Source organism: Oncorhynchus mykiss, chromosome 27 (assembly GCF_057628025.1).
Source record: "Oncorhynchus mykiss isolate SJ-2025 chromosome 27, ASM5762802v1, whole genome shotgun sequence".
Lineage (NCBI taxonomy): Eukaryota > Metazoa > Chordata > Actinopteri > Salmoniformes > Salmonidae > Oncorhynchus > Oncorhynchus mykiss.
In genome coordinates, this window is record NC_143048.1 from 42805001 (window position 1) to 42817500 (window position 12500).

The following is a 12500-nucleotide window of genomic DNA, read 5'->3' on the forward strand; positions in this document are numbered from 1 at the left end:
CAAGGCTAGTTCAGGCTGTGTTGCTGCGCTCCCCGTCCTCGTCTACAACAAGGCTAGTTCAGGCTGTGTTGCTGTGCTCCCCGTCCTCGTCTACAACAAGGCTAGTTCAGGCTGTGTTGCTGCGCTCCCCGTCCTCGTCTACAACAAGGCTAGTTCAGGCTGTGTTGCTGTGCTCCCCGTCCTCGTCTACAACAGGGCTAGTTCAGGCTGTGTTGCTGCGCTCCCCGTCCTCGTCTACAACAAGGCTAGTTCTGCTCTCCCTGTCCTCGTCTACAACAAGGCTAGTTCAGGCTGTGTTGCTGCGCTCCCAGTCCTGGTCTACAACAAGGCTAGTTCAGGCTGTGTTGCTGCGCTCCCCGTCCTGGTCTACAACAGGGCTAGTTCAGGCTGTGTTGCTGTGCTCCCCGTCCTCGTCTACAACAGGGCTAGTTCAGGCTGTGTTGCTGCGCTCCCTGTCCTCGTCTACAACAAGGCTAATTCAGGCTGTGTTGCTGCGCTCCCAGTCCTGGTCTACAACAAGGCTAGTTCAGGCTGTGTTGCTGCGCTCCCCGTCCTGGTCTACAACAACTCCATTCAGATGAAACAACAGTCTACCTGTTGGTGGTTGTTGTCTAGTCCTTCTCATTAAGGTAATGTCATTCTGTCATTTTAATTCCATTTTGCATTGATTACAAATATCCCAGTTCACCTGCTGGGCTGTGGAGCCTCTGACTGTAGTGCCGCTTTGATTGGCCGACAACAACAAGCTCCACGCGTGTGGAGGCTATGTATGATACGTCTTTTTATTGGGCCGCATGGAAAAAAATAAAAATAACAGAAAAAAAAGACATTCAAAAGTTTGTTGTTTTATTAAATCAAGAATTTCAAATGTCATGGTATGTTGTAATTGATAAAATAGACCTATAATATACATTTCTTCAGAAAAAGTGGTCGACTAATGGAATACTTGGAATAAAGAAACATCTGAATAGCCACAGCTAAACCCAGGCACTATAACCCTATACGCCTCTCTAACACAGCCATCCCTATACGCCTCTCTAACACAGCCATCCCTATACGCCTCTCTAACACAGCCATCCCTATACGCCTCTCTAACACAGCCATCCCTATACGCCTCTCTAACACAGCCATCCCTATACGCCTCTCTAACACAGCCATCCCTATACGCCTCTCTAACACAGCCATCCCTATACGCCTCTCTAACACAGCCATCCCTATACGCCTCTCTAACACAGCCATCCCTATACGCCTCTCTAACACAGCCATCCCTATACGCCTCTAACACAGCCATCCCTATACGCCTCTCTAACACAGCCATCCCTATACGCCTCTCTAACACAGCCATCCCTATACGCCTCTCTAACACAGCCATCCCTATACGCCTCTCTAACACAGCGATCCCTATACGCCTCTCTAACACAGCCATCCCTATACGCCTCTCTAACACAGCCAAACCTATACGCCTCTCTAACACAGCCAAACCCAGGCACTATAACCCTTCCCTAAACCCAGGCACTATAACCCTTCCCTAAACCCAGGCACTATAACCCTTCCCTAAACCCAGACACTATAACCCTTCCCTAAACCCAGGCACTATAATCCTTCCCTAAACCCAGGCACTATAACCCTTCCCTAAACCCAGGCACTATAACCCTTCCCTAAACCCAGGCACTATAACCCTTCCCTAAACCCAGGCACTATAACCCTTCCCTAAACCCAGGCACTATAACCCTTCCCTAAACCCAGGCACTATAACCCTTCCCTAAACCCAGGCACTATAACCCTTCCCTAAACCCAGGCACTATAACCCTTCCCTAAACCCAGGCACTATAACCCTTCCCTAAACCCAGGCACTATAACCCTTCCCTAAACCCAGGCACTATAACCCTTCCCTAAACCCATGCACTATAACCCTTCCCTAAACCCATGCACTATAACCCTTCCCTAAACCCAGGCACTATAACCCTTCCCTAAACCCAGGCACTATAACCCTTCCCTAAACCCAGGCACTATAACCCTTCCCTAAACCCAGGCACTATAACCCTTCCCTAAACCCAGGCACTATAACCCTTCCCTAAACCCAGGCACTATAACCCTTCCCTAAACCCAGGCACTATAACCCTTCCCTAAACCCAGGCACTATAACCCTTCCCTAAACCCAGGCACTATAACCCTTCCCTAAACCCAGGCACTATAACCCTTCCCTAAACTCAGGCACTATAACCCTTCCCTAAACTCAGGCACTATAACCCTTCCCTAAACCCAGGCACTATAACCCTTCCCTAAACCCAGGCACTATAACCCTTCCCTAAACCCAGGCACTATAACCCTTCCCTAAACCCAGGCACTATAACCCTTCCCTAAACCCAGGCACTATAACCCTTCCCTAAACCCAGGCACTATAACCCTTCCCTAAACCCAGGCACTATAACCCTTCCCTAAACTCAGGCACTATAACCCTTCCCTAAACCCAGGCACTATAACCCTTCCCTAAACCCAGGCACTATAACCCTTCCCTAAACCCAGGCACTATAACCATTCCCTAAACCCAGGCACTATAACCCTTCCCTAAACCCAGGCACTATAACCATTCCCTAAACCCAGGCACTATAACCATTCCCTAAAGCCAGGCACTATAACCCTTCCCTAAAGCTGTCCTCTGCCCCACACTCTTCTCAATTTACATCAACAACATAGCTCAGGCCGTAGAAAGCTCTCTCATCCATTTATATGCAGATGATACAGTCTTATAATCAGCTGGCGCCTCCCCGGATTTTGTGTTAAATGATCTACAACAAAGCTTTCTTAGTGTCCAACAAGCTTTCTCTACCCTTAACCTTGTTCTGAATACCTCCAAAACAAATCATGTGATGTGGTTTGGTAAGAAGAATGCCCCTCCTCCCACAGGTGTGATTACTACCTCTGAGGGTTTAGAGCTTGAGGTAGTCAGCAGGCAAGGGTGCTCTCGAGCGACTAGATGTTCTTTATTTTCCACCAATGCTCCTTATAGGACACATCATTGCACTCTATACTCCTCTGTAGACTGGTCATCTCTGTATACCCGTCACAAGACCCACAAGACCCACACCCGTCACAAGACCCAACAGGCAAGCCCCCCTAAAATATATATATTTCAAGGCCTATATTTATTTTGTTTGAAACTATAGTTGAAGTGTTTTACATTTACCTTTAGGTTCTATAGATTAACATTTTATATTTTGTTACATGCTTAATTTAACATTTGCACAGGTTCTAAATAAAATAAATAATCAAATATGAGTAAACACTTTTTAACTTGTTGAGTATAATTAAAACTGTAATAAGAAATAGGCCTTTACATAAACTATTTATTCATTGAATTTACAAAACAAATGTGTATATCGTGATATGTATCGCTATCGGGATCCCAAGTGGTGCAGCGGTCTAAGACACTGCATCCCAGTGCAAAAGCTGTCCCTCCGAAAGATGTCCCCTGTCCCTCCTAAAGCTGTCCCCTGCCCCTCCTAAAGATGTCCCCTGCCCCTCCTAAAGATGTCCCCTGCCCCTCCTAAAGATGTCCCCTGCCCCTCCTAAAGATGTCCCCTGCCCCTCCTAAAGATGTCTCCTGCCCCTCCTAAAGATGTCCCCTGCCCCTCCTAAAGCTGTCCCCTGCCCCTCCTACTAAAGCTGTCCCCTGCCCCTCCTACTAAAGCTGTCCCCTGCCCCTCCTACTAAAGCTGTCCCCTGCCCATCCTACTAAAGCTGTCCCCTGCCCCTCCTACTAAAGCTGTCCCCTGCCCATCCTACTAAAGCTGTCCCCTGTCCCTCCTAAAGATGTCCCCTGTCCCTCCTAAAGCTGTCCCCTGCCCCTCCTAAAGATGTCCCCTGCCCCTCCTAAAGATGTCCCCTGCCCCTCCTAAAGATGTCCCCTGCCCCTCCTAAAGATGTCCCCTGCCCCTCCTAAAGCTGTCCCCTGCCCCTCCTAAAGATGTCCCCTGCCCCTCCTAAAGCTGTCCCCTGCCCCTCCTAAAGCTGTCCCCTGCCCCTCCTACTAAAGCTGTCCCCTGCCCCTCCTACTAAAGCTGTCCCCTGCCCCTCCTACTAAAGCTGTCCCCTGCCCATCCTACTAAAGCTGTCCCCTGCCCCTCCTACTAAAGCTGTCCCCTGCCCATCCTACTAAAGCTGTCCCCTGCCCCTCCTCCTAAAGCTGTCCCCTGCCCCTCTTAAAGCTGTCCCCTGCCCCTCTTAAAGCTGTCCCCTGACCCTCCTAAAGATGTCCCCTGACCCTCCTAAAGATGTCCCCTGACCCTCCTAAAGCTGCCCCCTGCCCCTCCTAAAGCTGTCCCCTGCCCCTCCTAAAGCTGTCCCCTGCCCCTCCTACTAAAGCTGTCCCCTGCCCCTCCTACTAAAGCTGTCCCCTGCCCATCCTACTAAAGCTGTCCCCTGCCCCTCCTACTAAAGCTGTCCCCTGCCCATCCTACTAAAGCTGTCCCCTGCCCCTCCTCCTAAAGCTGTCCCCTGCCCCTCTTAAAGCTGTCCCCTGCCCCTCTTAAAGCTGTCCCCTGCCCCTCTTAAAGCTGTCCCCTGCCCCTCCTAAAGCTGTCCCCTGACCCTCCTAAAGATGTCCCCTGACCCTCCTAAAGATGTCCCCTGACCCTCCTAAAGATGTCCCCTGACCCTCCTAAAGATGTCCCCTGACCCTCCTAAAGATGTCCCCTGACCCTCCTAAAGATGTCCCCTGACCCTCCTAAAGATGTCCCCTGCCCCTCCTAAAGATGTCCCCTGACCCTCCTAAAGATGTCCCCTGACCCTCCTAAAGATGTCCCCTGACCCTCCTAAAGATGTCCCCTGACCCTCCTAAAGATGTCCCCCGCCCCTCCTAAAGCTGTCCCCGGTCATTCCTAAAGCTGTCCCCCGTCATTCCTAAAGCTGTCCCCTGCCCCTCCTAACGATGTCCCCCGTCATTCCTAAAGCTGTCCCCTGCCCCTCCTACTAAAGCTGTCCCCTGCCCCTCCTAAAGCTGTCCCCCGACATTCCTAAAGCTGTCCCCTGACCTCTGGCCTGCCAGGACACACCAGTTACCAGGTTCAGATCACACACACTGTACTGGAGGACACTGCTGCAGGGGACGGTCTGACTGACCCAGATAAACACCAATCAGAGAGGAGACTGTGCTGCAGGGGACGGTCTGACTGACCCAGATAAACACCAGTCAGAGAGAACACTGTGGTGAAGAACAGGGGGAAGGGGTGATGAGGGAAGAGGAAGGAGAGGAGAGGGTGGAGGACAAGGTTTCCACTGGAGCCAGAGAGAGAGAGAGCCCAGAACAGAGAAGAGCTAATGGTTAGAGGTCAATTTGTTTTGTTTGTTTGAGTGCATGGAGAAGAGACATTAATTCTGTTCAACCAGAGAGAGAAGACTGGTGGATCGAGACAGGTTTAAACATTCTGTTCAACCAGAGAGAAGACTGGTGGATCGAGGCAGGTTTAAACACCCTGTTCAACCAGAGAGAAGACTGGTGGATCGAGGCAGATTTAAACACCCTGTTCAACCAGAGAGAAGACTGGTGGATCGAGGCAGGTTTAAACATCCTGTTCAACCAGAGAGAGAAGACTGGTGGATCGAGGCAGGTTTAAACATCCTGTTCAACCAGAGAGAGAAGACTGGTGGATCGAGGCAGGTTTAAACATCCTGTTCAACCAGAGAGAGAAGACTGGTGGATCGAGGCAGGTTTAAACATCCTGTTCAACCAGAGAGAAGACTGGTGGATCGAGGCAGGTTTAAACATCCTGTTCAACCAGAGAGAAGACTGGTGGATCGAGGCAGGTTTAAACATCCTGTTCAACCAGAGAGAAGACTGGTGGATCGAGGCAGGTTTAAACATCCTGTTCAACCAGAGAGAAGACTGGTGGATCGAGGCAGGTTTAAACATCCTGTTCAACCAGAGAGAGAAGACTGGTGGATCGAGGCAGGTTTAAACATCCTGTTCAACCAGAGAGAGAAGACTGGTGGATCGAGGCAGGTTTAAACATCCTGTTCAACCAGAGAGAGAAGACTGGTGGATCGAGGCAGGTTTAAACATCCTGTTCAACCAGAGAGAGAAGACTGGTGGATCGAGGCAGGTTTAAACATCCTGTTCAACCAGAGAGAGAAGACTGGTGGATCGAGGCAGGTTTAAACATCCTGTTCAACCAGAGAGAGAAGACTGGTGGATCGAGGCAGGTTTAAACATCCTGTTCAACCAGAGAGAGAAGACTGTTGGATCGAGGCAGGTTTAAACATCCTGTTCAAATAGAGAGAAGACTGTGGATTACTTTTGTTTCTCTCAGTCACCTTCCTCTAGACCAGGGGTGTCAAACTCATTCCATGAAGGGCCTAGTGTCTGCTAGTTTTTCCTTTCAATTAAGACCTAGACCACCAGGTGAGGGGAATTCCTTACCAATTAGTGACATGAATTAATCAATCAAGTCCAATGGAGGAGTGAAAACCTGCAGGCACTCGGCCCTCCATAGAATGAGTTTGACACCTGTGCTCTAGATCCTTCAAACGCAACTCTGGACCACCAAGCCAGTTCCACTGCATTGTTTCATTGTTGCCCTCTAACAAGGGACTGATTTAGACCTGGGACGCCAGGTTTCCCTCTAATCAGGGACTGATTTAGACCTGGGACACCAGGTTCCCCTCTAATCAGGGACTGATTTAGACCTGGGACACCAGGTTTCCCTCTAATCAGGGACTGATTTAGACCTGGGACACCAGGTTTCCCTCTAATCAGGGACTGATTTAGACCTGGGACACCAGGTTTCCCTCTAATCAGGGACTGATTTAGGCCTGGGACACCAGGTTTCCCTCTAATCAGGGACTGATTTAGGCCTGGGACACCAGGTTCCCCTCTAATCAGGGACTGATTTAGACCTGGGACACCAGGTTCCCCTCTAATCAGGGACTGATTTAGGCCTGGGACACCAGGTTTCCCTCTAATCAGGGACTGATTTAGACCTGGGACACCAGGTTCCCCTCTAATCAGGGACTGATTTAGTCTTGGGACACCAGGTTTCCCTCTAATCAGGGACTGATTTAGACCTGGGACACCAGGTTCCCCTCTAATCAGGGACTGATTTAGTCTTGGGACACCAGGTTTCCCTCTAATCAGGGACTGATTTAGACCTGGGACACCAGGTTCCCCTCTAATCAGGGACTGATTTAGACCTGGGACACCAGGTTCCGCTCTAATCAGGGACTGATTTAGGCCTGGGACACCAGGTTTCCCTCTAATCAGGGACTGATTTAGACCTGGGACACCAGGTTCCCCTCTAATCAGGGACTGATTTAGACCTGGGACACCAGGTTCCCCTCTAATCAGGGACTGATTTAGGCCTGGGACACCAGGTTCCCCTCTAATCAGGGACTGATTTAGACCTGGGACACCAGGTTCCCCTCTAATCAGGGACTGATTTAGACCTGGGACACCAGGTTTCCCTCTAATCAGGGACTGATTTAGACCTGGGACACCAGGTTCCCCTCTAATCAGGGACTGATTTAGACCTGGGATACCAGGTGGGTGCAATTATCAGGCAGAACAGAGAAACAGCAGGCTTCGGACCTCGTAGGGTAAGAGGTGAATACCCATGTTCCAGACACTCAACACACCTGACACGTGAGATATGCAGTTTTAATAAAGGTTCTGTACTGATGTACTCCAAATACTAATGTGGTGGGGTTACCTGTAGGGTGGGGTTACCTGTAGGGGTTACCTGTAGGGTGGGGTTACCTGTAGGGGTTACCTGTAGGGTGGGGTTACCTGTAGGGTGGGGTTACCTGTAGGGGTTACCTGTAGGGTGGGGCTACCTGTAGGGGTTACCTGTAGGGTGGGGTTACCTGTAGGGGTTACCTGTAGGGTGGGGCTACCTGTAGGGTGGGGCTACCTGTAGGGGTTACCTGTAGGGATTACCTGTAGGGTGGGGTTACCTGTCGGGTGGGGTTACCTGTAGCGTGGGGTTACCTGTAGGGGTTACCTGTAGGGTGGGGTTACCTGTCGGGTGGGGTTACCTGTAGGGTGGGGTTACCTGTAGGGTGGGGCTACCTGTAGGGTGGGGCTACCTGTAGGGGTTACTGTAGGGTGGGGTTACCTGTCGGGTGGGGTTACCTGTAGGGTGGGGTTACCTGTAGGGTGGGGTTACCTGTCGGGTGGGGTTACCTGTAGGGGTTACCTGTAGGGTGGGGTTACCTGTCGGGTGGGGTTACCTGTCGGGTGGGGTTACCTGTAGGGTGGGGTTACCTGTAGGGTGGGGTTACCTGTAGAGTGGGGTTACCTGTAGGGGTTACCTGTAGGGTGGGGTTACCTGTAGGGTGGGGCTACCTGTCGGGTGGGGTTACCTGTAGGGGTTTAGGGTGGGGGTTACCTGTCGGGTGGGGGGGGGGTTACCTGTCGTATGGGGGAGGGTTACCTGTCAGGTGGGGGGGGGGTTACCTGTAGGGTGGGGGGGGGTTACCTGTCGTATGGGGGGTTACCTGTCGGGTGGGGGAGGGGTTACCTGTCAGGTGGGGTTACCTTTAGGGTGGGGGTTACCTGTCGGGTGGGGGGGGTTACCTGTCGTATGGGGGGTTACCTGTCGTATGGGGAGGGGTTACCTGTCGGGTGGGGTTACCTGTCAGGTGGGGGGGTTACCTGTCGTATGGGGGGGCGGGGGTTACCTGTCAGGTGGGGGAGGGGGTTACCTGTGAGGTGGGGGAGGGGGTTACCTGTGTCACACACAAGTTCACACCTCAGGAATGAGAGGGGGATGGGAAGATCACACACACACAGAAACAGACATGCACACAGCTGCCAGCATGAGCTAACCCAGGAGACTGTCACAGACATGAACACACTGTTCCAGAGAAACAGAGGGTTGTGTGTGTTTATGAGAGAGCACTCAGCCACAGCTCTCTCACACACACAGGTCACACACAGGTCTCTCACACACACACACAGGTCTCTCACACACACACAGGTCTCTCACACACAGGTTTGGGTTGTGGTGTATTAAGCCGGGCATGATGACAGGAAGAGGATCCAGGGGTCAAGGAACACACACACGGTCTGGTATGGTCTGGTCTGGTCTGGTCTGGTCTGGTCTGGTCTGGTCTGGTCTGGTCTGGTCTGTCTGTCTGTCTGTCTGTCTGTCTGTCTGTCTGTCTGTCTGTCTGTCTGTCTGTCTGTCTGTCTGTCTGTCTGTCTGTCTGTCTGTCTGTCTGTCTGTCTGTCTGTGTTCTCCAGTTACATAAGCTGTGAGGACCATTGAACACAACCATGTTCAGCAGTCTCCATGCTCTAATGACAAACTTGCATCACCTCTAGTCCAGCCACACCGATGTTCTCTACAGAAAACTCACAATTGTATGCACACACAGACGCTCATAGATCACTGGGTGAAATCTAGTCAGGGAGGGCCACTGTTGACTCTCTCTGTTCAAACACACACACAGCCTTTATAAAGGGCCTGCCTCTGAACTCTCTCTCTGTTCAAACACACACAGCCCTGCCTCTGTTTTCAAGCCCACAGACTACAGCATGTTTGTGCTCATAAAGGAACAGGGACTATGATACAGTGTGAAGTTTGTGTTCTGTTTGTAGTTTAGCTGCAGTTTCTCTCTCTCTTTCATTAGCTATGTGTCTGTCTGGAACATCAATTACAATACCTACAACCCCCCCTTTCTCTAGCTAAGTCAAGCGTACACTCACACTCACACACACACACACACACACACACACACACACACAGGACCTACTTCTTGCTGGCCTCACACACGTCTGTGATGTTGGAGAAGAGGTGGTGGTGCTCGGTCTTGGTCATGGTGTCACTGAGCTCTGCTGAGTTCTGAAACATCCGGATCAGAACCTCCAGACTGTGGAGGTAGGAGTGTTCTGACGATATCAACTCAAATATGGCCTGACAGAGAGAACGAGAGAGAGAGAGAGGGAGAGAGAGAGAGAGAGAGACAGAGAGAGAGAGACAGAGAGAGAGACAGAGAGAGAGACAGAGAGAGAGACAGAGAGAGAGAGAGAGAGACAGAGAGAGAGACAGAGAGAGAGAGACAGAGAGAGAGACAGAGAGAGAGAGAGAGAGAGAGAGAGAGAGAGAGAGACAGAGAGAGAGACAGAGAGAGAGAGAGAGAGAGAGAGAGAGAGAGAGACAGAGAGAGAGAGAGAGAGAGAGAGAGAGAGAGACAGAGAGAGAGAGACAGAGAGAGAGAGAGAGAGAGAGAGAGAGAGAGAGAGAGAGAGAGAGAGAGAGAGAGAGAGAGACAGAGAGAGAGACAGAGAGAGAGAGAGAGAGAGAGAGAGAGAGAGAGACAGAGAGAGAGACAGAGAGAGAGAGACAGAGAGAGAGACAGAGAGAGAGACAGAGAGAGAGAGAGAGAGAGAGAGAGAGACAGAGAGAGAGAGAGAGAGAGAGACAGAGACAGAGACAGAGAGAGAGAGAGAGAGAGAGAGAGAGAGAGACAGAGAGAGACAGAGAGAGAGACAGAGAGAGAGAGACAGAGAGAGAGACAGAGAGAGAGACAGAGAGAGAGAGAGAGAGAGAGAGAGAGAGAGAGAGAGAGACAGAGAGAGACAGAGAGACAGACAGAGAGAGAGAGAACACGATAGAGAGACAGAACGAGAATGATAGAGAGAGAGAATGAGAGAACGATAGAGAGAGAACGAGAGAACGATAGAGAGAGAGAATGAGAGAACGATAGAGAGAGAGAACGAGAGAACAAAAGAACGAGAGAGAACAAGAGAACAAAAGAACGAGAGAGAGAGAGAGAGAGAACGAGAGAACGAGAGAGAGAGAGAGAGTAATTACAGGGATGCTAACTGGTGAGGGCTCAAAAATGACACTTTTTTTTGCACAGAAGCAAGTGAAAAATCTATGTAAACTGCTAGAAAATGTGGCTATTTTCAACTGGTATGATCAACATTGTGATACCAGGCCTAATATCAGGATATCAAGTAGTATCGTGACAGCACTGTGTCTTCCCTGCCATTGGGCTCCCTTTCTCCTCTATGGCAGTGGTACTCAGAGGCTGAATGACAGAGAAGCCGAGTCCCATCTGGAGAGAATAAACATGCCTATCCACTCCAATAACTAAACACATGTAACAACAGAAACCTCATCCCTGTCTGCTCACCTCATCCCTGTCTACACCCCAGCTCCTCATCCCGGTCTACACCCCAGCTCCTCATCCCTGTCTGCTCACCTCATCCCTGTCTACAACCCAGCTCCTCATCCCGGTCTACACCCCAGCTCCTCATCCCTGTCTGCTCACCTCATCACGGTCTACACCCCAGCTCCTCATCCCGGTCTACACCCCAGCTCCTCATCCCTGTCTGCTCACCTCATCCCGGTCTACACCCCAGCTCCTCATCCCTGTCTGCTCACCTCATCCCGGTCTACAACCCAGCTCCTCATCCCTGTCTGCTCACCCCAGCTCCTCATCCCCGTCTGCTCACCTCATCCCTGTCTACACCCCAGCTCCTCATCCCTGTCTGCTCACCTCATCCCTGTCTACACCTCAGCTCCTCATCCCTGTCTACACCCCAGCTCCTCATCCCTGTCTACACCCCAGCTCCTCATCCCTGTCTGCTCACCCCAGCTCCTCATCCCTGTCTACAACCCAGATCCTCATCCCTGTCCACACCCCAGCTCCTCATCCCTGTCTACACCCCAGCTCCTCATCCCTGTCCACACCCCAGCTCCTCATCCCTGTCTACACCCCAGCTCCTCATCCCTGTCTACACCCCAGCTCCTCATCCCTGTCCACACCCCAGCTCCTCATCCCTGTCCACACCCCAGCTCCTCATCCCTGTCCACACCCCAGCTCCTCATCCCTGTCTACAACCCAGCTCCTCATCCCTGTCTACACCCCAGCTCCTCATACCTGTCTACACCCCAGCTCCTCATCCCCGTCTGCTCACCTCATCCCTGTCTACACCCCAGCTCCTCATCCCTGTCCACACCCCAGCTCCTCATCCCTGTCTACAACCCAGCTCCTCATCCCGGTCTACACCCCAGCTCCTCATCCCTGTCTACACCCCAGCTCCTCATCCCTGTCTACAACCCAGCTCCTCATCCCTGTCTGCTCAACTCATCCCGGTCTACACCCCAGCTCCTCATCCTGGTCTACACCCCAGCTCCTCATCCCTGTCTGCTCACCCCAGCTCCTCATCCCCGTCTGCTCACCTCATCCCTGTCTACACCCCAGCTCCTCATCCTGGTCTACTCACCTCATCCCGGTCTACAACCCAGCTCCTCATCCCTGTCTACAACCCAGCTCCTCATCCCTGTCTACACCCTAGCTCCTCATCCCTGTCTACAACCCAGCTCCTCATCCCTGTCTACAACCCAGCTCCTCATCCCTATCTACACCCCAGCTCCTCATCCCTGTCTACAACCCAGCTCCTCATCCCTATCTACACCCCAGCTCCTCATCCCTGTCTACAACCCAGCTCCTCATCCCTATCTACACCCCAGCTCCTCATCCCTGTCTGCTCA

At 51.6% G+C, this 12500-nt stretch overlaps 1 protein-coding gene across 2 annotated transcripts in view; it reads right to left on the bottom strand.

Annotated features, from left to right (window-relative positions):
• Nucleotides 1-12500, bottom strand: part of LOC118944786 (rho guanine nucleotide exchange factor 26) — a 76054-nt gene that overhangs the window by 39818 nt on the left and 23736 nt on the right. For both annotated transcript variants that reach the window (XM_036965864.2, XM_036965863.2), the window contains exon 6: nt 9751-9911. In XM_036965864.2, the coding sequence (XP_036821759.2) occupies nt 9751-9911 (161 nt within the window). The remainder of the gene's footprint in view (nt 1-9750; nt 9912-12500) is intronic.